Below are 26,804 nucleotides of genomic sequence, written 5' to 3'. Positions count from 1 at the left end.
CAATATAAAAATTAAACAAGAGCTGGTTCAGATTTTCTCTTAAATGGAAGTGAACTTCCACAGAACACACAGGTTGCTAAGAACAAGTAAATCAGTCAGTTATTTTTAACCACCCTTTTTATTAAGTGATATACACAAGCAGAGTGTGTGTGTATATATATGTATATATTTATTTATATATATACACACACACAAATATAAGGTTCCCCAAACTACATGATACTCCTGCTCAGGCTGGGGCTTAAGCATCTGCTTCTACAGGTTCCAGTTTGCAGACCTGCTGCTTCAGCCACTTTGGAGCAGCTTTTGCATAGGCATTTTGTCTTCACGTGCTCCCCTTTCCAGCAGCAAGGACTTGGAGGCACCGTGGGCAGGGAGTGCTTGAGGACTCGGCCGTGTATCTCCTGCAGCGAGGGCATTTTGCTTTGGCAATGGGTTGGGCTATAACTTTGTATGAAGATTGTTCACAGATGTCACCGCCTGTCAAAGAAAGTGTAATTGCTGAGAGAGAGGCTGGAGCTGCAGGTAAGACTCAAGCCATGAACAACCCTGTCTTGTAGTGCAGGAGTCTGTCTGGAATGGTTCTCTTACCTTCCAAGTTAATCAGAAAGGTCCCTTTTATGATGTTTGCATCTGAAGGTGTTTCTTTGGGGAGCTCGCTCAGCAGGGTTGTCTGGGAAGCCATCATTATCTCATTCAGCTGGGAAACACTGGAAGTTTCTTCAGCCTGCAGTGCCTGAGGGACAGAGAGCTTTCAGACTTGAACTTGGTTTTGTTTCTCAGCACTGTCCAGTCTAGACAATAAATACTGAACTGTGGTACCTAATCAGAGTGGATGGTTTGAACCAAGAGTGATTTACTCCTGCCAGGAGGGGCAGGACAGACTTGAACTGCAGTGGCCAAGAGATAGGCACCTGAGGGCCAAGCAGCTGCCCATAAGCCAGCATTCTGCTCTCCCAAGGGACAGGGACAGCAGCATCCCACATTGGGATGCTGTACTGGAGCATTGCCAGCAGGTAAAGGTGCTCCTTCTCCAAGAAACCGCAGCTGATTTTTCATTCTCTGTGTGGTCAAATACTGGCACAGGTAGTCCAGAGAGCTGGTAGGGTCTCCATCCTCAGAACTATCCAAAAACCAATGGACAGAGGCCTGGAGAACCTGTTCTAACTAAGCCTGCCTGTGCAAGGGGCTCTGCTGTACAGGCTCCAGCAGTGCCTTCCACCTCAACTGTTCTGTGATTCTCTGGTAAGTATAAAGCAGAAGGAAGTTTTCACACAGACAACACTTAGTTGCATTTTTTTACCTCCATGAGTTCAAACAGCAATCCAGGCTCAATTACAATGATGACTTCATATTCCAAAGCGCTCTTGCCAGAGATGGACCCAAGGAAGGAGTCTCTCATTGCACATGCACCTTCTATTGCTTCCTCAATGCCAGGCTTCTTCCATGCTGAGCTTGCATTAATCCAGCCAGTACGAAACACACCCTCTGAGTCTCGAAAGCAGAACATAGCAATTGTTATTTCAGTCTATTTGAGTGTTTATGAAATGAATAAAAAAGAATGGCATATGTCTGTAATTGCATTACTTGTAACCATGCAATTGAACAGTGCACTAAAGGGATTGCTTAGCAGTGGAATGTGCTTTACCTTTCTTGTAAGGGATGTACTGAAAAACCTCCTCTGCCAAGTGGGGCAGGATGGGTGCAAAGGAGCGGATGACAATGTCCAGAGCCTCTGCCAACACGGTTTGACACGAGCGACGCTTCGGATCCTTTGCTTCTTCGCAGTAGAGCCTGCAAGACAGCAGGGAAAGCTGGAAGGTATTCCTGTGTTCATGTTTCTGCTCAAGAGCCACACTTTTAAGACTGCCAGTGGACGTACAGAAGTCTGACCCACCTAGCCTTTGTAAGGAAAGCTTTTCTAGAGTGCCCTTCCCCAGGAAAGCACAGTGAGCTACACACAGGACCATCCACATCTGCAGCCACAGGAAAGGAGTTTGTCACAGGAAAGGAGATTCTCTACAGCCTGCAGCTGTCAGCCCTTTGCTCTGGTTCATCTGTAAACCTCAGCGTTAAGGCTTCTTTTCCCCCCATTCCTTTACTCACATTCTGACAACTGAAGATCAGTATAACCTCCAGCCCTCCTACCCCATGAAATAGCCCTTGCACATTTACACAGGTATCTGTCACGACCTTAGGATTCTTTCACTGATCTAAAAAACCAGATAAATACACTCAGTTGCACAGCTAACTGCTAAAAGCCCTTCCTCCTGTCTTCCCAAATTCAGATGCACACCTTTGCTGGGTAAAAATATAGATCCAAGACTCTGTCTTTAAATATTTATTTGGTTTTAAATGTGCTCATTTGATGACCTTTTAAAGTGTTCCTTTAGCACTACTGGACAGAAGAGAGCACAACAATGACCACTCAGCTGAATGTACTGAGAGATCCTCAGAGATACCTGTGTTCACTCAGCATTCACCTGGAACCTTATTACCTCCATCTCAGACCCATTCCTTTCTTTTTTCCCTTTTAAAGGCAGCAGGAAAGAACTCACCTGTCCTTGACCATGTTGAAATAGAAGTTAGACAAGCTTCTGGAACAGAATGCTTGCAGCAGTCGAACAACTTTGCTATAATCATATTGTTTGTAAGCTTCTGTAACCTGGGAGAGGGAGGTAAGAACAGTGCATTGGTTTGCATCACACACCCACTGATAAACTAAACTTACAGAAAATGGAATGAGTGGCAAAAGGTCTGGCAGAAACTTTAAAACGTTGTTGGAGGGAAAAAAAAAGTTAAGTGAGTTAACAGTTAGGCCAAATAAATAATTTCCATTCAAGTTTGAGTGGAAAGAAAAGGGGAAATCCCAGAAACTATTCTTCAGGATTCAGCAGAATGCTTCTGAGTGACAGAAATGTCAAAGCTCTGTACAACAGCAAATTTCCAAAGCCCTAGTTTTTGGGTTTGGTTTTTTTTTTAATATCCATCTTTAACTATTTTTAAAGACTTCTAATTTGAGGCCTTGGGCTTTGAATGGGAAAATCTGGTTGATGTCCAAACCAAGTTAAGAATGTTAAAATTCTTCCTCAAAAATTGAGATGGGCTTAAGGGAGTGAAGGATCCTTTGTGGTTGTAATGTGCTGCTTGACACGCACACTTTACTCACACGCCTAAAGAAAATAAAGCCAATGGAAAACATTACACACACGTTCATCTAAAAATTCCCCTTACCTTGCTGCCATATTCGTGCAGCAAATGCAGCATGTATTGATCCACGATGTACATCTCTGCAGGGGGGATGGAATCTGTCTCTGGGTTGAAGTCTTCCACATTTCCCAGCATAAAGCGTAGTGTGTTCCGGAGCTAGAACAACCCAGAGCAATTAAACATTATTAGCCTTCACTTTAGATTAAACACAAAATGCTCATGTTCCATCACTAAAACTGACTACTTTTCAAAATGACTGTTTGAATAGTTACAAAGGCATCAAAAAGAACACAAGGCAAAAGGACCTACAGAAAAACAAAGACTGGCTGTTACCAAAGCACAAAGATGTGAAATGAGTCTTTTTCTCAGCATACTTTAGTATTTGACCCACAAGTGTAAAAAGCAGTAGTACCTCCCTAAATAAGCTTGGAAAAGCTTTCTTGCAGCTAAAGACTGGGAAGCTTTGCAGGCAAGACACAGAGGACCTGTTGTTGGGATGAACAGTATTGGCAGTGGTGGCTCTTACCTTGTTGATGTCATCTCTGGCAGCATTGAGCACCACAGGCCCAATCATCACCTCCGTGAAAACATTGGATTCCGCCACCCACCAGCGGAGAACATCGGCACCGTATGGAGGATCCTTGGTGTGATCCTGAGGACAGACAGGAAAGCACAGAGCCATAGCATATCTCCAGCTGAAAGGGATCCATAGGGATCATCCAGTCCAACTGCCTGTTCCTCGCAGGACTACCTATAACTCTGTCTATGTGCCCAGAGGCTGCTGTACTTGGAGGCTTCCCCCTCTTTTAGTAACCCACACTTGCAGCACTCTGTGTACAGGCAGTGCTAGAACCCAGGTAAGCTGAGAGAAACTCATCTGCAGCCTTAAATCCTTTGAATGCTTATCATTAAAATAGCAATGTTAATATCTAAAATGAAATAGGTTTTTCTTCCCATTCAAACTGTTTTCAACTCTGAAAACGGCTTTTCTCCTTTGCACAAGAATAGGAACAATTGTGTGTTTTAATACATCAGATAAGCAAGTCATGAAAGGATTGATTCTTTTGTCTAGTGGGTTGCAAAATCTGCTCAGCAGCCTCAGAAAAAGCAACAGTGGGACTGGGGAAGGAGGGAAATTCAGAGCATCTGAATGCACCGGCAGTGCAACCTCCCTGACTAGGGAATGAAGTTTCCAGAGTCAATAATAGCCTGAGAGCAGAGAGATTGCTGGGGTGCAGCTGCTACATCTGACTGCTCCACTGCCAGCCACACATGGTAGGCTTCAGTCACTTTCATAGCAGAGGTTCATTATTTTAATTTTTTGTTTGTTTTTATTATTCCTCTTCTCCATTACTCAATCAACACTGGTAAAAAGGAACCATCCTACACCCTCTCCATAATTTTCTTTTCTCTAAGTAGAGAATTAAGGTGAGGGGTTTTCTTGCACTACAGCAGAAGCAGCACAACTCAAGGTTTTCAGTCCAGCCAAATGGAAATGCAGTATAGCCAAAGAAGAGCCTGACAGAGTTCTGCCACAAGACAGCTGCAGAATCTAGCAGTGAAAGGTTTTAAGTGGCAGTTCTGAGAAACTCAGGAGCTCGACCTACTTCGCCTCCATTGATGACGACATCAGGGTCAACCACATTGCCAACATATTTGGACATCTTCTCCCCTTTCTCGCCAACAGTAAAGCCATGAACCACCAGAGTCCTGCAGGAAAGATTTTAGTGAAAACAAAATCCCAGGGAAAAATCTATGCTAAGAATTGATTTCTAATGAGGATATTCTTAAGTCAAAGCACACAGAAACCCTGTTTTGGTGAGCCTGAGACTTCATCCCTGAGTTCAACCAACCATGAATATACCCTGTACTACCATCCAAGGAGAGCAAACAACTTCAATTTCCTCATTTAATTTTGTTGTGCAAGCAACAGATTGTTTAGATATTTAGGGCATGAGTATTTCAAATTAATTAAAGACTAAAGTGTTATTTCCTTTTTAAGCCAATACATTTCCCAAAATTGCAAAACCTCCTTGCAGCTGAGCCACATTCCCCTTCTGTATGCTTTCCATCTTCCAGGAGATAAATGGTGTGCCACAGCTCCAGCAGAACACAAGCACACAGCTATTCCCAATTCCCTACAGCCTAATGTTCAATTCACAAGACAATGATCTTGGGAGATTTGCACACTGCACTTCCCAAAAAATTTATTTAATTGTGGGACTGGGAGAGATAGCAAAAAGCCAGACTTGTATTTGGTAATTCCTAAATGACTGAAGACATTATTAGAATTATGATAGAAAAAAATTTAAACAGTACATGGATTACAATCTAATATAAGAAAAACTTTATACTGAAAATGTAAGAACATGAATCAGATACTTGGTACTGGTTTGATTTCTCTTGTTTATACACTACTGTGCATACTTCTAAAAGCCCAGTGTTCAATAAATGGGCTAGAAATGTATTTGCAATCCAACACTTACTTGTATGGTGCCTTTTTCCTTGCTGCCACACTGGTTAAGAGAGAGGACTGAAACCAACCTCCCAGCTGGTCTTTTCCTTCAAGGTATGTATCTGCTCTCTGATCTGCACCTTTAAAAACCAGAACATTTTATTTGAAATATCAGACCTTGTGTCTTAAAACAATTAACACACAAAATCTCTGAAAGTGATGAGTAACATTATCCTGCTCTTTAAACCCAGTAGGTAAGTTACTTTTCTAAAATGGTGTGTTGTTACTTAACCATGATACAAGGGATTAATTAGTATCGCAATTTTTAAAGGCATCCAAAACTTGCCACACTCCGGAATTTAGCAAATAAGCTTGCTCTCTCCTAAGCTAAATAATAAATTATGAAAAAAAGCTATCATGCTCAGATTGCTTCACAGAAGTTCTCAGAATACTTTTCAAGTGCTCCTAAACAAACTGGAATGCCCAAGAAAAGTTCACATACTTTGGAATTAATAAAAATCTCTGCCACCATCTGAAGCATTCCCATTTGGAATTACTCAGGGCACAAAGCACAGAGGTAAGGTGCCCAAGCAGCCATGAAAGGCATTTACAAAGGAGAGCAGGTGGCTTTGGCAGTGACCACAGCTTACTTGTGACAGAATTTACATTTTTGGTCACTGGTGTTCCAGGAAGATTAAAAACCTTGGGGAAGAGTTAGGACAATTTGGGAAACAAGAAAGCCTGTTGGGGATAGAGGCATCTGGAAAAGCCTGGCTTGGGAAGGCTGAGTAGAAATATTATACCCTGTAAATACACACACAGAACAAAAGAAGAATAGTAGGGAAAAACAAGTGCAGCTAATGAGTACTTTAGAGGAAAACTGGCCTACAAGGCAGGCAGGATATTAGCTGATTGCACACTGAAAGCAGAAGAGCTAACCCAGCTCTTCCACAGGGTTGAGAGAGGACAGCACAGTTTAAATGGCTTTACTGGTGGAATTCAGTCGCTGTACAAAAAGGTACAAACTTGTTGACTCAGGAAGTCTCTCCTTGTCCCAAGCAATCCTAGACAGGTCACCAGAGTGAGAACAGAGTAATGTGAACATGGGAGACCATGCAAGTCAAAGCCTCCAAAGGTGCAAAACCATACACATATTTGTCAGGAGTTTAGTTTTTATTCTACAAGTTGGTTTTGCTTTCTTAATATTCAGACAGAAGTTTCTCTACTCAATTTTTATTCACTATCTCCTCTTTTCCTCTTCCTATGACCCCTGAGACAATGCTTCTTTCTGCCACTGACACACTTGATTTATTTGTTTAACTTAATGGAAGTTTCAATATTTAGATCCATCCTGCAATAAAGGGAAGTTCAACATTACAAAGGTCAAGGCCACACAGTTCCAGGTAGCACAGGGAAAATGTGTGGGTAGATATCATGGTTTTTACACATCTGCTTATTCAGTCAAGGAAATCTACAAAGAGTCTGGGGTTTAGAAGTACAGTGAGTAAGGAGCAACCTTTGTATTAAGAGACTGCAAAAATACTTGTGAGGACAAGATAAAAAAAAGAACATTTGTGGTAAGGAAGACAGTAACATTAGAAAATCTGTAACAACCCATTTGTTACTTACAACTAGTTTACTAGCCACTTTTAGAGAAGTGAACTTTTCATGGAAATGCCAGTAGTTAGAGGTGAGAAAAATTTCAACAAACAACTGATTGCAAACAGCAAACTGGATTGGGCTTTTCTGACAGGAACTAGTATATCTGGCAAGCTGGCTACTGGTGCTTGCAAAGTTAACAGAGGCCTGAACATTTTATCTGTAAAATACAAACATGGGGTTTGCATATACAAAGCCTGCCTTATAAGTAGCTCCCCTTCCTCAGTTTTGTTAAAATTGTGATTGTTATATATAAATTAATTACAACAGTGCTCGCTTTTTTTTTTTTTTTTGTAAATAGAGAAGTATGTCTAACAACCCCAAAGAGACTTTTCTGTTGTTTATTTTAACTGAGGTATAGTACATAGGTCGTTAAAGGGAATTACAATTTATGATCCTTCTGGTTTGGATTTCAAGATTCCATATCTTTGATCTTACAGACTTTGACTTTTAGATTAAACATAATGTATTTTAATGCCAGGAATGAACCAGCTAAGATAAATTCAAGCCTCTTGGTCAGCACAAAAGTTTAAACACTTAGATAGGCAAGCTGTAAAATAATCACATTCATTCAGTTAAAAATTAGCCAATAAGATAGGGAAAAAAAGTTATGATGTTGAAAACTACCATAATTGCAACACCCACAAAACTGTGGGTAAAAAGCTGTGTGACTTTTACCAGTGGCAAATCACATCACAATAAAGTCCAGTATGCATTTTTATATGAAATATTTTAAAAAAGAATCATCTCAAAGTTGTAGTGAAGACGGCACTCTGCCCATGAGGAAAATGTAGGAGAATTTTACGACATTTTAAAACATCTCTTAAATGGATGTTCCATAAGGAGCTACTGAAATGAGCTCTGTCAAAAGGCTGAACTTCAAAGCAAAAGAACAACAGAACAAGTGCTGGGCACCACAACTTTAAGTTTTAAAAATTATCACATGCTTTTGAACAAAATTTTGCTTTTACCACACTTTCTTTTTGGAAGCAGTATATTAACACTCTTGTACCGCACAGCAGCATTGTGAAAATGCAGTTATCCATGTCTGAAGCATTTGGACTTAAATTTTAACATTGCATAAAACAGTTCTTCCAAAAAAAAAAAATTAAATTGAGGCATGTGTAGCAAGAAACAAACAGGATGAGAGGGCACAACAATAAACTGTTCAGTGAAAACAGTTAGACAAACAGAACATTAACAAAGCAAACAGCATCCCCAGGAAATTTTAGGGGAGTTCAGAGAATGTTGCACTTGTGGATCTGCTCTCAGTGATGCCAGTGAGTGGTGTTTATTTCACACAGTCTACTTGTAGCTGTACAATTTTGGGTTTGTGACTACAAATCTAGTAGCCAAATCTCTGATTTTAGTGTGTAAGTTGCACCTGCCACACTGCTGACATAGAATAGTTTGGTTAATCTGTCATTTAGCTACAAGTGGTACCCGAGGCACACCCAGGCTGGAAAAAGAAAGCCAACCATAATTTAATGGAACAAGAGTAACTTTAGGCCATGTCCATGAGAAATAGGCCCAGTCCCTGGAAGGAGATGCAGCAGGGCAAGCATTAGAAATAGGACTGTGCAAGGGCAAAAGGTAGTGCAACCTATGATTTACACCATTGGGCCCAGCTGTCACTGAGCAATTCCTTTAACCGCCTTCAGCAGAATCTCTCTTCTCGCCCCTCTTCACTCCTTCCCAACCTCCTTTTTTTTCTGACAGCAATCTCTGTGTGGCCATCGGCCAAAGGGATTCATTTTGTAACAGCTGCACCTCCTTTAGTAAGCTTGGACACAGGTGGGTCAAGTGCACAGAAAACTCACTCCAAGTTCTGAGTCGCAGAGATGTTGAAGAGAAGGAATTATTTTCACAAGACTGGAACTGACAGGGAAATCTGTAACATCTGTTATTCCTGCTAGTCACTAACAGATCATTGACTTAGAATTTTCTCTTGAGTTCAGGGAAGAGTGAAACAAATATTAGTCTCAGTTTTAGCCATCTTTTCTATCCTGCAGTTGCCTGAAAGTAACTTGTGCTGTGAAAGAACCTCTGCCACCAACACTGACAACAGAAGGCAGCAACAACCTCTGCTATCACTCATCTCCTACCACAAAATTAGTTCTTCACATAATGACATTCTTTAAGCAATCTTGGATTTCTCCATGAATTCCATCTTTTTTTCCTCCAAGAGTACTTTGGAAAACAACCCCACCCATTAGTCTGTCTGTAAGCCTTGCTTATTATCATTGATATTGGAAGAAGTTCTGCAAAAAACTTTAAAAACTGGAGCGTATTTGGGAAATAGATGACAAAACTCTTAATTCAACAACTTCTCTTGCAAAGTTTCATAAAAGGTGAGTCAAACCAGTAATTTGATATGAATCACAGACTGTGTTTCACTTTTGGCAGTGGCTGGAAGCCTCAATTACACAGAAAAGGTAATGCAATTTTTGTGTCATTTCGGAGAATAAACAGGGTTTGGAGGTTACACTGCTGATTAGCCAGTCCCCAGCTTTGAGAGCAGTGGGGCCACTCCAGTTATGTCACACAGCAGAAGAAGATGCCTTACACACACCAAGCTCCACCAAATTTCATTAAAAGAGAGGACTAGGTAGAGAAGAGCAACTTGTAATAGTTCCATGAAAGAAGTCTATATTGTGATAACCCCAACATTTATTAGACACTACAGAATCCATATGGGAGCTTTACACAAATTAACAACAAATCCAGAGCCTTGATTCTGCTATTCCTTATGAAAAGTTATCTCCTTTACAAAGGATTAGAGGGCTGAGGTGTTCAGCTCTTTAACAATGTAAGTTTGTAACTGCATAAAACACCTCTACTTTGTTATAGCTTTCAAAATCAAACCAGAAACGTTTTTAAAGAGCATAAACCTCAATATACGTAAAAGTCTTCTAGAAAATTAATGTTTGCTGATGGTACTGTTGCCTGACCATGTTGCTAAGAAATAAAACTCTGGTACTAACGTGTTTTATAATTCAGCAAGATTGTTATCATGCAATTGTGTACAGAGGGTTTAAAGTCCAACAGACTTGATGTATGGGACCAGACTCCTCCTTTAGAAAAGACTCCTGACTTTGCACTATCCTTCAGGCAAACAGTGTGTATTTTACATCTTTTTATACAAATATCTATCTCCTACCTACAGAGTAAGCAACTAATGGCAGTAGGAGCCATAAATAGCATATAGCAAGTATAAATATTTTAAGCCACAATATACTGCTTTAGTTACTGAAAGTAATCAGAAGTGAAAAAGCACACCTATACTTTTAAATTATAAAACTTAGACTCTGCAGCTGATCTCAGTCTTTGCTATTTGTCTGTGCTATTTGCTTCAAATAGCACAGACAAGCACAGACAGAAATTTGTTAACTAAAAACAGTTTAGGAGTACCAACTAGCAGCAAAGTACCTTGGGTGTCTGTGCCATGAGACTTCTCCCCTCAAAGCAAGTATGAGGTGATCAGCAGTTACACAGTACACCACATGTCAGAATCATTAGAACAGCATATTAGAAAAACCTCAACTTTAATTATGCTGAAAATGAGTTTGCCAACATTAAATCCTTATCTTTACAAGTAAAAGCAGCTTTAAAAGTCACAGACAGCCCGCTGATGGCATAATCTGCCTCTGTTTTGCTGACACAAACATGTCAGACAGAACAGTTACATTTTGCTCTCCAAGTATTTTAAAAGAAAGAATTCTTTACCTTCCAAAACATGAGCCCAGGAAGTTCCACTGTCAAACCAAATGTCTAGGACATCCTGCCCCTTGACATAATCTGAAACATCACGACCACCAGCCTAGAGAACAATTGAGAGAACAATTATTAAATAATGCAAATAGAATACTCTAAATCATCAATGCTTTTCAAAGCTAGAAATAAAGGAAATTTCATTTCTAAACCAGTTTTGTACAGGTTCTGTTACCAACTTTGTGAGTGAACACAAAATAATGTAGGTAATTTTTGACAAGAGTTTTCAGATAATTACTAACGGAAACTCAAGGTAGGGCAAGGAAAAATTACAAAGAAAATCTCAGATGGCACAGTAATGCTATAGCTTTGTGCTAACTTAAGTACACAATTGTTAAAGAACTATAAAAAGCTGGGAAGAACTAAATAAAAATTCTAATCCATCTTAATTATCAAGACCTAATACATATTTGGGCTCATAATTTGGTTAATTAGGATGTCACTCTCCTCCTGATCTAAGAAGAGGAGGATGGAGATCTCTGCCCTGAATTAACAGCACAAATCCAATTGTGTGAGTTCTGCTCCACTCAGATCTCCCTTTTTGAACACTCCTTTCACAATGTGGGCACAAGACTGAAGAGGATCATGGGAATAAACAAAATTTTTCTATTATTTCCCATCACTCAACTGTCTTGAGCACCTGCTGTACCTGAAGTCAGAAGTTTACCTTTGCTACAGCCTCTTTTGACAAGAGTTGTTCAATAGGGAGGGCCCACCATGCATCTGTTCCTTGCTGCTCCACTATTTTGATGACATCTGTGATGGTTTCACTGGATTAGGAGGAAAAAACACGTTTATGAATGGAGGAGTTTATCACACCTTTCCACAAACATCCCAGACCCAAAGCAGTGAGAGATGCTGATACAGAGACCAAGCTATTAGAACCTGTGATTTTCCAGCTTCTTATCCATACAAACCTTCACAGAGCTTCCTGCCTGCATTAAATACTTTCTGGTTTTGCCTTCCAAGATGGGAGGATTTGTCCAACATACAAAAACCCACATGGATTCCAAGTATCTTCTTCTGCAAATACCTCATATTTGGGGCACTCAGAAAAGATGCCAGCAGCTTGAAAACTTCTAAAATCCATTTTATTTGCTATTTATTGACCTTGAATTTAAAGAAACTACACAAGTATTTCCCCTCAAAATATCTGCACTTTTTAACAACAGGTTTATTTTTCCTACTGGATGGAGAGACTTTGAGAACTCACAAGGAAAGGAGTGAGGAAATGACAGCTTTTCAAGTACTGCATGCACACACACATATACACACATATCTATATATCTATATATCTATATCTTAACCTTCCAGTTGCCTGAATTGCCCAAATTTAGCAATATTTTTTTTAAATTGTAATACATATAATTGTATTAATCCAAATAATGTAAGAAACTGAAAATTCTGCACCCATAGAGGAGGGATAATAAACCATTCAATATACACTCTGAAGGCAATCTATGAGTTCATATCACATAGCACCAGCCAGGACAAAGGTCCTGAAATAAACAGATATTATGGAAATAAGAAAAATTAAGAAGTTACCTAAGCATTTTTTCTGATCTGAACAGATAAGGCAACTTCAAGGTGTGCAGTTCTGTGCCCTATTTATGACACATTCAATCCTTGGCCCCAGTAGGTAAGTCTATGGGGAATTGATTTTTAATGTTGCTTAATACCGAGTCTAGACATAAAGTATCTTAAAAAACCAAAGATGAGCCCCACACACTTTGTCTTGCTGACTCACAGAGCACTTGCTAAAGAGGTGATTTTAAAGACATCTGCTGTATTTAAGGAGTACAACAGATCATCCTGATCTGCCAACTTCAAACTAAACCTGCTATGTTACCCAGGACACCAGAGATTTGTTTATAACTCCAGAAATTAAGATTTAATCAGTTAACTAATTTCTTAACACAGTATTGCAAAAGGGGGAAAAGTAAAATAATTATCTGGCATAATTATCTTAAAAACACAGGAGGCAGATGATCTTCAGTCATCACTCAGTTTTGTGTTTGGTTTTCAGCACAGTATTTTACTGCACTGCTAATAAGCTGAGCTACATCACTAAAACCTTTAATGGACTCTTACACTCAGGGTTTAAGCACAAAAACGTGTTCTCCAAGAAGCTGTAGAACAAATTACTTCAGTTCATGACATGAGGTGCAACGGTAAGAAGAAAATCCAGTTTTGCTCCTGACTGCTCAAATTGCAATGACAGAATATCAATTTTGTATCAATCAATCAATCAATCAATCAATCATCAGTTAATCAATTCACTTCTCAAAATAAATTTCTGTAGAACATCTCTGCAGATTCTCTGCAGGGAAAGGCCATTAAACACCAATACTCACATATGGACATCCCTGTGGCACAACCACCATTCTGCCCCTTTCAAACCAGCACAGGCATCATTCACCTTTCATTTTAATGGTGGTAGGACATAATTTATGGCTTTGTAATGTATCTGCTAATATTTATCTTGCTAAAACAACACTGAAGAGCTCCAGTTGTGAACGGTACCAATTCTTTACAGAAATATTTGCACAGCAGCCTGTTTGGTTGGCTATACTTCTAGTTGTGAGAGTGTTACTTCTCCAAGACAAAAGCTAACAACAACCCCAGTACAGGTACAATTCCTGGCAGATAGCTGATGTGCAACCCCTATGTCTTGCCTCCTTTACCCTAAATCTCCAAATTCAGAAAGCTCACAGGAAACACACAAAAAAAAAATTGCCTCAGTCTGGACTAAACTATTCCAATGAATTTGTCTTTTGTAGGATGAGTACATTTCATTGACAAAGCTGGATTTATACCCTGACCTTTAGTGATGATACTGCAGCATCCAGGAACATTTCAGAAAAAGCAATACACAGTATTATTTTTCACCCTTTGCCAATAGAATTTTCCACCTTGGATTCTCCTCAAATACACTATCAGTGTATTTTTAAAGACAGTTACAGATAACCAGTTATCTTCACCTGAGGATTTGAAGAGCTCTCTCCACAGTTTCAATGCCTTCCTCTCACTGGCTGAGTCTTACCCATGGAACTCACCAGCAGAAAGCAAGAGTAGCTAAATTAAAAAGAGGATGATTTACCCTAAAATATGTTTATTACCATGTAAAATATTTGTGTATGTTGAGTGATTCATGCAAGAAGTAATTCAGTGCTCAGCTAATGACTCTGGCCTCAATGAGAGCCAGAAAAATTCTTTGAACAGGAATCATACCTACAATTAGTACAGAAAAGCTACCAGCACATCCTGTAAAGCAGAAAATTTTAACAGGAACTAAGCCTGTCTTCCACATAACTTTTTCATAGTGCAAATACACTTCAGTGGAGGGACATAAACTCCAGTGATGAATTAATTTTAACCTACACATTTTTAAAATATTCAACAGGTATTTCACAATATCAATATTTGGAGGGATTTATAAAAGGTGATAAATCCAGCTATAAATCAAAACTAACAGTTATCTTGGACAGCATATTAAAAGGAACTCTTGAAAAACTATTTTTCCCTTTCCATCAGAGGTGGGGGAGGGGAGAGAGAAGGAGGAAATAAACCCTTGCTATTACTCCCCCTTGGGAAACCATAATAAAATGCCTGCTTTCATTTACAGTAAGTATTGCCAATGTCACACAAGACTTGTGTAGCCTTGTAGATACACCATTCCCACAAAACATATAATGAGCTAACCTTTTATCAAGTATATTGCCATGCAATGTAAAGATTACACTATTAATTTATGAAGAGCAGATTTTTTTAAAGTCATTTTTGTTACACAAGAACCAACAGGTACAATAATGCTACAGATAAAAGTTTTCAGATAAGTAAAAGAAGGTCAGATTTGTGCTACCAATCACTTACCAGAAACAAGGAGTCAAGGACTGTGAAGTCAACTTTTTATTGACCAATATTCTCAAAATTCTATCATAATTTCAAATAATATTTTAAAAAACCCCAATGTCTTAACAGAGCAAGTTCTTTTTAACTATACATCATTTCCCTATGGAATATATGTGAACATTAACAAGCATTTTATAAGAGGAGGTAGTTTAGATGAAAAATTTCCAGGGTACCTTTTCAACAAATCTTTTTTACTCCTACAGTTTGAAAAATGCAAGACAAACAAACACAGCCCCTGTACTTGTCTCTGCTCTTCTTGCAGGATCCTAATGATTAATTTTACTTCAAGAGAGAAATAAGTTTATTTAAGGTATCTGCATTATAAGGAGCAGGACTTTTGCAAAGTACTTTTCTGTAAGGTGCAAGTGAAAACCACCTTGCTCAAATAACTACTCATCACTTTATAATCTGCAGCCTTCAAGGTGAGCATGATAATTCCCCGAGTGAGCCATAAAGGCATTGTAAAACTTTGCCCTTTATTCAGAGGCTATCTGGAAGAACTTGCATTACGTGTCCCTGCTACGCTCTGACACCCCTACGGCAATTCACGCTACCACGGCTCCAGCCAATCACCCGGGAGCCAGATATTGATTATGCCCTACACTTATTTAATCTGTTAACAGAAATTAGGCAGCACTAAGATACAGTCAAGAGCAGAAGAATACAGAGCCTGATGTTCTCTTCATCTCCCTTCCAACAGCAGCAAAGAGGGAAAGTTATCTTCTGCTTTACAAGAATGTTGATACTACAGCTGTAAGTACTCAGGGAATGGTAAGCTGCAATTAATTGCAATTCACTGAAATGTCTTATTATTTTAAAAAACAAATCAGAGCACAGGACAGACCTCATTCAAAAACACGTTGGGTTTTTCTTTTTCAGAAATTTGATTTACGTGTTAATCAAAGTCACAGAGAAGTGGACAAAGGCTGTGAGGCATTAGAACAATCTTTGTAATACTATTATTTATTACCAATATATGAACAGTGAATTTGTAAAGCAGTTATTGCATGAGATCAGATTAAAGTATGTATCTCATATTTATTACCTGTGCTGAGCTACTACTGGAAATACAATTCTCGTATTTTAGTGTTGGAGCTCTTTCTTCTTTTCCATGAGTTACAGAGTTTCTAAATAGATAATGTTTTCTCTTGAAATCTGTTAAATGTTGGAAGCTGTCACACAGCACAAGCATCTATTTGTGCATGTACTCTAAATTATTTATAATCTTTTTTCTCCATTTGTGCAGAAAAATCTCACAGAATCTCACCTCTGTACCCTAAATGAAAATGGCAATAATGAAAAAGTGCTCCCCTCTCTCTCTTTTTTTACACTCCTGGGCATAATATGATGCAGCATACTCTGCATAAAAGAATTTAAACATGATTAGTATATTAAATTTCTAACCATAGATTACAATGTAATTGAATCAAATATCTTTTAGGGTTATGGGGGGGGGGCACAGCAGCAAGGACTCATGGAGACTCTGCAATGAACATTACAAACTACCTCTTGACTTTTAAGCTAAAAAGACTGGATTGCTGGTGTGGCAAAAATACTGTTGGAGAAAGCAGTTCCACCTTGAAAGAAGGGCTTTCAGCAGTTTTTCATATGACAAATTCAGGGACAACTCTCAGAAGGAAACAAAAGTTTCTTTTCTTTTATTTTCTTTTTTATTTTTTTCTTTTTAGAAGTCTTTTTACAGGTGATACATGAACAGGATCACTCAAGATTGACCACTGGTGCTCTCATATGTAACAGCAACTCCATGTGGACTACACTGACTTCCAGTGGAGATGCTGTTACTTTTGATAGTCACTGAAAAACTCCACAGCAGCTATTACTAAAAGGTTGTTCATCCAGCATTCAAGTTAAAAACAGCTCATGTGTTGAAATGCAAGTTACTTACTGGTGTTTTAACTATATTAATTATTCATACCGTCTAAGTATGAAACTTAAAAAGCTTCACATTAAAAAATATGTCAGCAACCTGTTGTAATATTATTTTCAAAGTGATAATGCAAATGTAACAAAACAGTCAGGCTTAGCTGCTGTTTTCAATAAGAACTGGTGTCCAGGAAAATGACCTATGAATTGACAGACTGTCTTCTGCATTTGCCTGTCACTTCTATAGGCCAAAATTCTGTGCACCTCTACTCCAGTTACAGAAGTCTCCTACAGTTAACATTGCAAATATTTAAGCTCAAACTTTTTAGAATATTTAATGACTGCTTTACACTTTCCTTTGAAAATTCCACCAAGAGTAAGTAAAGTTAGAAGTAAAGAGTACTGGCTATAAATGATCATCTGAACCTGTCAGTCAAATGAAATAAATCTCTTTTCAAGCATAGTGAATATGTCTGGTTTTTTTCCTAAATGCCTCTCTTTCCCCAGATCAATTCTACCCAAACATGCTATGCTGTTCCTTTGTTCAATCCCCTACAATTCTCACTGCTGGGCCAACACCTAGACACAAAGGTGGAGATGTTAAGCTGTGGCAGAGTTTATCACATCAAAATGCTGTTATTGCCACATTTTGCACAATTTCTGGAATAATCTCATGCAGTTTGAGCACTCACAAAAGCAGGGGCTTTAATACAGGTCACAGCCTTTCAAAGTGATTTTACTACAACCTAAAGGAATTCCCATGTATGCCTCCTTTCAAATGCTTTCTGTCCCAGCTCCTCAGAGTTCAGAAGGAGCTCCTGCTTCATGGTGCCCTTCACATTTGAGTGCCAACTGCTGGACTGGTTTCCGTGACTTTTTTTTGCTTGTTAAACTATATATTTAACAATTTTGAAGCAACACACACACTCTCAAGCCTACTCTTCAACCAGAACACAAAAAGAATTCCTCAGAAATAGTAGTTTTTTATAGAGACACACACCTGCTTTTTTGCAGGTAAAGTAGTTTTATGTCCCACAAATCCCCCACCCATTTATTTCCTGATGTGTGTCAGCATTATCCAGGCACTACGAATGACATTGTGGCTCCTGTGGCCTTTTCTCACAGTTATTGCCTACAGTGAGAGAGGCAAAGTACATCTCTCTGCACACCTACACACCCAGTCACACCAGGTGAAGCTAAGGACTACCTGTCTAAAGTCCATTCCCTGCTCTCCACACCCTGAGCCTCACCTACTACTGTCTACTATCTACTGCTTGTGTGCTCAGTACAGCCTCTGGAAAACATGCTAGACTCCTGCAGCACATTTACTCAACACCAGAATTAAAAAAAGTTCTGCAACAGTATTCAAGTTCAGCTGTAAAAACTTATTATGAATTTTCACAAAAGGTTGTAAGGATAAGGCGCACAAAATGCAGTTACATCAGCAAATCTCAAGACGGAAAAAAATTATGGAACTAATTCAATGAACGTGGAACCCCACAATACTCTTTTTACAAAATCACCTTTTAGAGAGCATTCATAACTGAAAATCTTTGTTCCCCAAAAAGATAAAAGCAGAATGCTTTTAGGACAGAAAAGGATCATATTTGGTGATCATATTTCCTTGTTTTAAAGCATAGCTTGGATTTCCTCTGCTTTGTGTTGTCTTTAACTCCTGAAATGCAGTGTTTGCAATATCTGGATACTATTAACCAAAAAATGGCAGATTCAGGCTAACATCTGAAGATCTGGACATACCAAATCATATAGCTAAGGGTCAGTTACACTTGAGGATGGTCTTCAAAACCACTCTAATTTTGTTTTGAAACAAAATGCACTTATTTATTCTGCAACCAGTGTGGTTATTCCATTTCAGATCTCACTGTCACTCAACTGCAAAAAGCTATTTTAACACAGTACCTGGACTATTTCATGTACAGTGGTACAATTGCAGTTGCCATCTATTCTAACCACGACTTGCATTCCACTGCTTACTTAAATGGAAAGGCCAGTCATGATTGTCAGCTCACTGAAGTTGAGGGAGGAAAACAGCAATTAATCTCAAGAGGAGTTTTTAGGCAACTTAAGTATGTAAGTAAATTGATTCCTATTATTTATATGTAAGTCACTTCCAGCCACAAGCTTTTGATTGTTTTAACTTACATCTAAATTAGATCAGCATATAAACAACTACAAGTAAAAGCATGTATTCCTACTTGAAATAATAAGAAGCTTTATAATATCATTAACTGCAACACAACAGACAGTGCTTCTCCTGTCACTTCTCAGTGTCTAAGGCTAGGCAGGTACCTGTTCATCAAGCATTCTCCTGTGCTCTTCTGATAAAAAGCAGGAATTGGGACGCCCCAGCATCTTTGCCGTGATATGCACCAGAACGTCCTTCTGTCCAGCATCTCCAGCATCCTGTTCATTGCAGATGTAGGGATCACTTTCACTTTTTTCAGCACATCCTATGAAGGAGACACTGAACTGTTGAACATGCTTCAGCTTTCCCACAAATGTTTATGCTGCCAGTAAAATATGGTACAGATCTACTCTCCCATTCTCAGTGTCAAACAACACATTCTCAGGCAACTGCCTGCTGCTCTTCAATAACTAATCTGAACACAGCATATACTGCGTATCTCCCAACCAAACCCCAGTTCTCTGATTCACTAGCAGACACACCCTGAAAATGAGTTTAAAATGGCATCAGTGACAGAATCTGAAGTTTAAAAGCTGACTGTATCTCGTACTGTTGTCTACTTTGAAAACTCACCTTGACACAAACTGTCTGTAGAGGGCTACCACTCACTCCCAGCCCTGCTGAGTAACCACTGTGTTTTCATCCATTCTAGATAAAGATGAATATGGAATATACACCTCATGCCCTAATTAGAATAAAATCACTGTTACCCTAAGGTGCTGGCCTGAATTTTCTGTGTGGATCTACATAACTTCAAAGAGCAAAAGACCCCAAGCTTTAAAGTTATCTAAAATAAGACTCTGACAAAATTAACAGGGCAGCAAACAAAGATGTCTGGCCACACAAGGCTAGCCTAACAAAAAAAAGGCGATTTTAACAGTGATAAAATTGGCTCTTCTAATTTAATTCCTTGAAACATCATCTTTTAAAAAAATACTTTAGGGAAAAAAAACATCAGCAACTCTAAGAAACTTCTGCATCTGTAAATACAATGAGCAAATATACCAGTCAGTGTAGCTACCCTGGATTATATAAACATTGACAAAAGAACTGACAACATATTTCACTTCAACAAGTAATTAATGCTTTTCAACTACTGTTCATAAACCCTAGAGAAGATCATATTCCAGAGGGAATGACAGCAAGATTTTTTTTGTTGATTCCAAGTACCAACAGTTGTCTTTAAGTGTCTCATAAGAAAGCAAATTTCATACCTGTGCTGCAGCCTTCACATCTGCTGTGTTTACAAACCACTGTTTGCTGGCACGAATAATAATTGGTTTTTTTGTCCTCCAGTCATAGGGGTAACTGTGCACATATTTCTCCTCTTTTAACAAACTTCCAGCTGCTTGAAGCATCTTAATGACTGAGAGAAAAAATGAGGCAAGATAAAATTTCAGTTTGAACATATGGCTGCTGCTAACCTCAACTTAGTCCTTTCCATAATCAACACTTAGCAAGAAATGCCAAAATATGGCCAGTTTATACAAACTCTCAAAATATACCTGCAGGACTGTAATTGATGAAGTAACAAATGGTCAAACATCAAATACTCACTAGCTTCATTCCCTTCTTCAAGGACATTTTTGTTTTTAAGTTCAGGACCTGCTGCTTCTGTAAAATACCCACTTTCATCCACAAGGCAATCCTGAAAATAAATAAATTAATCATGTCAAGAAAATACCATGTGGCAATTTATTATCATTTTGGTATTCAAAAGTGAGTTAAATACTCTACTGGGTGGCTCCTTTTCCGATTAATAGCAAAATATTTAAGTACACTTCAGATTTAGTGAACTTCAGTTTAGTAATCTACCCGGTAAGTGAATTTCAGATGTGAGAAGAAATGAGCACCAATGCATTTGCACACATACCACAACTATTACACATCATAGTCACTGGTATTTCAGTTACTTTCCAAATAAACAATGCAAAATAAAAGCAAACCTAACCTTCCCTATGCCCCATATCCTGAATCTTCACTCCCATCAATCACAAACTTGGCATGCATAAATGAGCTGTATTTATGTATGTGTTTAAAACAAGCTTTGCTGAAAAAAAAAGTAACAAGGACCTAGATAACTGGTGACTTACTGATCTGCATGTAAAAGACATTCTGAGTAGTGAGAGTCAATATGAGAAACATTCTCTGTGTTCTCCTTTAAAAAACAAAACCACATAAAGAGCAGAAAGATCTGATTCTAACACCTCCCCGTAAGTTTTAATTAGCAGAAGGAAACGTCATTCTTTTATCCTGATACACATTTTCTTAAGGTTAGTCTTGCATTCCTGCAGGCCATTAGTGATACTCACACTTCTGTGAATGCTTCAAAATATTTTCAAGTTTTATGCACAGATTAAAACAAATCATTTTAGTGTCACACAGTCAATCAGTTGCAGGAAATCAAGAGCAACAGCTGAAAAGATAAAGTACCGTGGGTAGCTGATGGTGGGAAGCTACGCTGTAATCTTCCATACCATGAGCTGGGGCTGTGTGAACTAATCCTGTCCCTTTTGTCATTGTCACATGATTTGCAGGTAACAGGGGAGAGACTCTGCCAGGAATGGTGGGATGAGCACAAGAACCATCTGCCAAATCTGCACCTGAAAAATACAAACAGAAGATAAAATAAACACAACTCACACGTTCAACTTCTTCTATCAGAGAGCAGAAAAAGAACAAGTGGTTAAAAAAACACAGAAGAAATGTTATTATTAAAGCCTTGCTGAAAGTCAAGAATCACAGAGCTTGAGGAATGCCATTTGACAAAATGGTGTTCACAGAATGATTTTCTCCTAGAAGGAACATGATTAAGAACCGCCATCACAAAGTTATGTACACAAATACAGAAAAGCAACAAATTATAATTAATTACTGAATTTATGGGAAATTAAAAAGAACAGGTTTCAATATGAAATTTCTTTTTAAGAAGGTTCAACTCTACTACTCTTGGATGTTATCAGTAAATCGCATGATTCAAAAAGGTGGAAGCTGTGAGAATAAACACCTCCAGTAATTTCATCATTAGGTAAAAACAAGAATTCCTCTGAAAGAAAAGGCATGGAAAGACACCAAAGACATACACACACAAAAAAAAAAAAAACACCAAAAAAGAAAACAAAAAATCATAGAAACAGATTCCTCACCTCCTTTACAAATGCATATTTCCAGCACTGAATCACTGATGGAGGCAAATGAATAAAGATCACAAATGACACACCAAATCCCAACTCATGACACTGAATCCCAAGCCTGCCTGTTAAGAAATGCCACTATGCAGTTTGTTAGGATGCCAACTCAACTGCTTTAGTTTGTCCAGACAGACAACAGCCACCTACAATACCTCACCAGTCATGCTTGTAATTCAATAATGGATGGAAAGACAAACTGCAGTGTAATTAAGGTTTTGATACTGAACAGCCTATATGCAGACTTACATCTACATCTCATTTTCACAAATGTGATGCCAGATTTTAAAAATTCATTTAAAATCTACGGATGATAATCTGAGCTACAATACACCAACAGTAAATCTCACAGATCCCTCCTCCTTGTATGATTTTAATGAAACATATTGTCAAATGATAAACACATTTAAATGATGCAGTTTTCAGACACCTACCAGCAGATTTCTAAGCAATTTAACAATTTTAAAACCTACCTTTACACGTTGATACAACTTCAAACTGTGTATCCAGAACAGCAGCCATGGATTCAACTCTATCTGAAGCAAGGATGAAGCATTGTCCAGTCGTTGCACATTTCACAATTGAGTATCTGCAATGCAAACATGAATTTGTGATACTAAATAATTACAAACACCACAAAGCTACCAATTTGTGAAATTCTTCATCTCTAAAAGACATACAAGTATGCTTAACATGTCCAATTCACTCACAAATCTCAAAATTCAAGGTAACCTTGCCTCATGAAGAAGAAATAATTTAATAAAAATTTAGGCAGAAATGAACATATTAGTAGATATAGAACAAAGTTTACAATTGCAACACTTAAAACAAAAAAACAAAAGCCAAAAAAGATGCCTTAAATAAACTGTAAGGCAGCCCAGAATGTTTTAATTTCCTGCTAAACACCAGTAGGGACTGACATAGACAACTGAACCAAGTAGAGGACACCTACGCTGAGTCAGGCATGTAACAAACTGCTTGATTGGCTGGCACAGTCCAAGGCTGCGTGGTCCAGACTAGCACACTAGCAGGGGATGATCCATCTACAGATGTAAATTAGAAGTACTTTACTCACAGTTACAACAAAAATCAAAGCTGTCAGTCTCTAAAGCTACAGAGAAGTCGTACCTATCACAGAAGTCAGCTTAGGTGGCGACTTCAGCAGCGGAAATTTCACGTACACAGAGCGACTGACGTGCTGCTCATTGTACTCCAGTTCTGCCTCAGCCAAGGCTGTTCTGATACACATCAAACACAAGTTACACACTGCAATATCAAAAGCTACTGGTATCCTTGCCAAAATTTTGAAGACAAAATAGTAAGCTGATTCTTACTTTGTTGAAGGGGACCAGAACACAGGTTTATAGTCCCGGTAAATGAAACCCTAGAAAGGACAGCAAGGGGAAAAAAAGAAAGTTAGGAGAAACAAAACTCATGAAAAATCAATACAGACTTCCACAGAAGCTCAACATACCTTATCATACATCTTGTAGAAGACTCTCAGCTGGTTTGCTTCATACTTTGGATCAAATGTAAGGTAGCAGTTGGCCCAATCTGCCATTACACCCCAACGAATGAAGGCGGATTTCTGTTTCTCAATTGCTCTTTCTGCAAATGCTCTGGCTGAAGGGAATGGTTCCATTAAGCACATGGTTTAGCACACTAAGATCAATAAAATATCACTTAAAATGCACTACTGATTTTTTTTAGTAAAGCCAGAGCTGAATGCAGTGAGCCTAACCATTATGGTTCAAAATACATACATTTCAGATTGGTTGTTACAAAAAATGACTGCAAAGAGTAAACAGGCTTGGCATGTTTTCACTAACACAGGAATATTAAGCACATGTATTTAGACTACAAATTTACTTTTTAAGAAAGGGGTGGGGAATATACTTCGTTAGGAAGAAAAATTCTCAAAATAAGTTCTCAACATAAAACTAGTAAGAGTGAAAATTAACTCCCTCTGTTTATGCTGATTCAAAATTTTCTAACATCATCTGAAAATAAGTTAGTCCATTTCATTGCTACAATTTCAAATTCAAGAAGTTTCAACTGCTCATTACAAAAAGCTTTGCAGCTGAATGATGATGCCTTTCAACCCATATTGCATTTGAAATTATTTCTCCAAAACAGTTTACATATAATACAGACTGTCTTCGAAAGGAACCTCCCCCCCCTGTAGTTTTTGTAGGATTGTTAAAGTCAACAAATACATTCCTACTTGTGATACTGAGCTAAGCTGTCCTGAAGGAGCCTGACTTTTACATGCATCTTTTCAGTTCCTAATCTAATTCAGCCTTTAAAAACCAAAGATTGCTACTCTGATAAACAGCAGCTTCCTGCCACTATACAATCAAAGCAGACATCCAAATCCCCTGCCCTCCTTTATTTTTTTTTCAAACTGAGGGTCAATGCTTTGCATGCCCATTACAGCAACGAATTAAGCCTGTGTGAAATTATCCCGTTTCATCAGATTCCAGCCTGCTCTATCTGCTTGGAAAATACACCCTGTGATCACAGAAAATGTCACCAATAGCTAATAGAAAAGGCCACAATGAAGTATAAAAGCTTTCATTTACCTCTCTGCCGAATTTCCATTGGTGAAAGATTTTCAGCTCCTTTGACTTCTGACAGTGCCTTCAACTCAATTGGCAGCCCATGGCAATCCCACCCTGGCACATAATGCACTTTATAACCTCTCATCACATGGAAGCGATTGGTGATGTCTTTCAAAATCTGAAAAGCCACAAGGGTCTGTTACCACTTTAGCTCCCCCACGTGGAAAAGCCACATTTGTAATTAAGCTCTTCCTGTTTAAAAAATACAATTATCAAAAGCTGCAGGGTAAATTTATATTTAAGACCAGAGAAGCTCTGGGTGCCCCATCCTTGGAAGTGTTCAAGGCCAGTTTGGATGAGGCTTTGAGCAACCTGGTCTAGCGGAAGGTGTCCCTGCCCATGGCAGGAGGGTTTGGAACTAAATCATCTTTAGGGTCCCTTCCAACCCAAAACCACTCTGTGATCCAACGACTCCGCATTTTTTATTCTTCTTGCCTATCATTTTGTACATTGGCAGAACCTTAGAGGACCTCTGATCCAAGGAACTCATGACCACTGTAACTGAGAGATGCAGCTTATATTCTCGCAAGACTTGAAGTGAACAAATCTGAGTTACTGTCTTTTTTAAAACACTGAGCTGGACCTACAGCACTGGCCTAGAGCACATTGCTGCAGCCCAAGCTCTGGCACCGGGACCATGAGAAGCTGTGGGTGACAGCTCACAATTTGAGTCTTTCTCACTCGGTGGTCAGCATAATGCTGTGGATCTCAAGGCTGAATCAAAAAGAACACTGAACATTCAGTACATGCTATTTATGTTGGGGTATAGTATCTATGTCAACATGGCAGAATATGGCATCCACATAACCATACCATTGGTTTTTAAAAGCCCAAACTACCAAAATCCCAAACATTTTAAAGTGTTATTGATTTAAATGGGAATGGAGAACACAGGGCACATGACAGCAGGTTTTTTACCACTTCACAAGAATAAAGTATGAACAAGTAAGTATTTACTTTGTTTAATGCATGGCCAACATGAGGGTCTCCATTGGCATAGGGTGGTCCATCATGTAAACAAAATTCCTGTTTTGTCTTCCTTTGTCTTTGCCATGAGTACAGTTCTGAAAAACCACATTTCTGTAGAAACAAGAAGAAAAAGACCAAAATTATCACAACTCTGTACTTTCAAAAAGTCTGGATGTAAAATTTACAACAAAAGCAGGCAGGCAAACCAATACAGTTTTCTAATTCCGCAAGGGCAGACATTAGTGGGTTTTAAGTACGAAAAAGCCCAAAGATGATGAAATATTAGGCCTGAGATAATTATCCTAGCACTACACTATCCGGAAGGTCGTTAGTCTCCTCCAAAACAAACTCTATAAAAGTTATGACTATCCAAACTAAAAATACCTCAGGAGCCCGAGCTTTTCTAAAAAAGAGCCCAGACTCGCCAGAAGTTCGCCCTGCACAGCGGGACCGAACACAACCCTGGCGGCCACCCTCGCCCTCCTGCGGGCCAGGGGCTCGCCGCGCCCGGAGCAGCCCCACGCTCCCCGCCGGGGGAACCGGCCCGGCCCCGGCCGCACCTGCTGCATCTTCAGCTCCGTCTCGGGCTGCAGCCGCCCCGGGAGCTGCGCGGGGAAGCGGCTGCGCGGCAGCAGCACCGTGTCCCGGTACCGGGAGTCTTCCCGGCTCTCGGCCGCGGCGTCCGAGGCGGCGGAGCGCGCCCAGCCCCGGGCGGCCCCGGCCCGGGCCCGCTCCAGCGCCGGCGCTCGCCAGGCCCGAAGCATCCTCACGGGCTGCGGCCGCGCTTCCGCCGGCGCGACGGGCCGCGACAGGGGACACGCCGCGCTGGGCGGGCGGCACGGCGGCGGCTCGGCGCTCCCGACGGGCCGGGCGAGAGCTTGAGCCCCGCCCGGAGCCGGAAGGATTCGGGGCCTTCCGAGGTGTCTTGG

The 26,804-nt window shown here is 39.4% G+C and overlaps 1 protein-coding gene across 2 annotated transcripts; it reads right to left on the bottom strand.

Moving 5' to 3' along the window:
• Positions 1–140: 140 nt before the first annotated feature.
• Positions 141–26,747, bottom strand: IARS2 (isoleucyl-tRNA synthetase 2, mitochondrial). 2 transcript variants are annotated; one of them, XM_084202510.1, is made up of 23 exons: positions 26,436–26,642; positions 25,864–25,986; positions 24,868–25,024; positions 23,760–23,908; positions 23,620–23,669; positions 23,414–23,523; positions 23,238–23,328; positions 22,759–22,874; positions 21,531–21,700; positions 20,655–20,745; positions 20,312–20,463; positions 19,202–19,362; positions 11,763–11,865; positions 11,051–11,144; positions 5,697–5,805; positions 4,818–4,920; positions 3,737–3,862; positions 3,235–3,366; positions 2,559–2,665; positions 1,649–1,794; positions 1,304–1,488; positions 592–736; positions 141–480 (listed from the first exon to the last, which is right to left on the bottom strand). In XM_084202510.1, exons 1-23 carry the CDS (start codon positions 26,637–26,639, stop codon positions 326–328), a joined length of 2,979 nt encoding a protein of 992 aa, XP_084058636.1. In that variant the 5' UTR covers positions 26,640–26,642; the 3' UTR covers positions 141–325. The 2 variants fall into 2 exon arrangements, with proteins under 2 accessions (XP_084058636.1, XP_084058635.1); XM_084202509.1 differs by having other exon boundaries at positions 145–480; positions 1,304–1,494; positions 26,436–26,747.
• Positions 26,748–26,804: the final 57 nt, after the last annotated feature.

This window comes from Fringilla coelebs (genome assembly GCF_963513975.1).
Source record: "Fringilla coelebs genome assembly, chromosome: 3".
In the NCBI taxonomy this organism is placed as follows: domain Eukaryota; kingdom Metazoa; phylum Chordata; class Aves; order Passeriformes; family Fringillidae; genus Fringilla; species Fringilla coelebs.
The sequence above is the reverse complement of the archived record's forward strand: the minus strand, read 5'-3'. Positions and strand labels throughout refer to the sequence as shown.

Bases quoted from the DNA above. Each gene is read 5' to 3' on its own strand.
- IARS2 (XM_084202509.1), bottom strand. From the start codon at position 26,639: ATGCTTCGGGCCTGGCGAGCGCCGGCGCTGGAGCGGGCCCGGGCCGGG. The intron at 23,524-23,619 runs GTAAGAATCAGC...GATGTGTATCAG, and splicing joins TTCTGGTCCCCTTCAACAAA to AACAGCCTTGGCTGAGGCAG. The intron at 5,806-11,050 runs GTAAAGAATTCT...TGGTTTTTAAAG, and splicing joins CTGGGCTCATGTTTTGGAAG to GTGCAGATCAGAGAGCAGAT.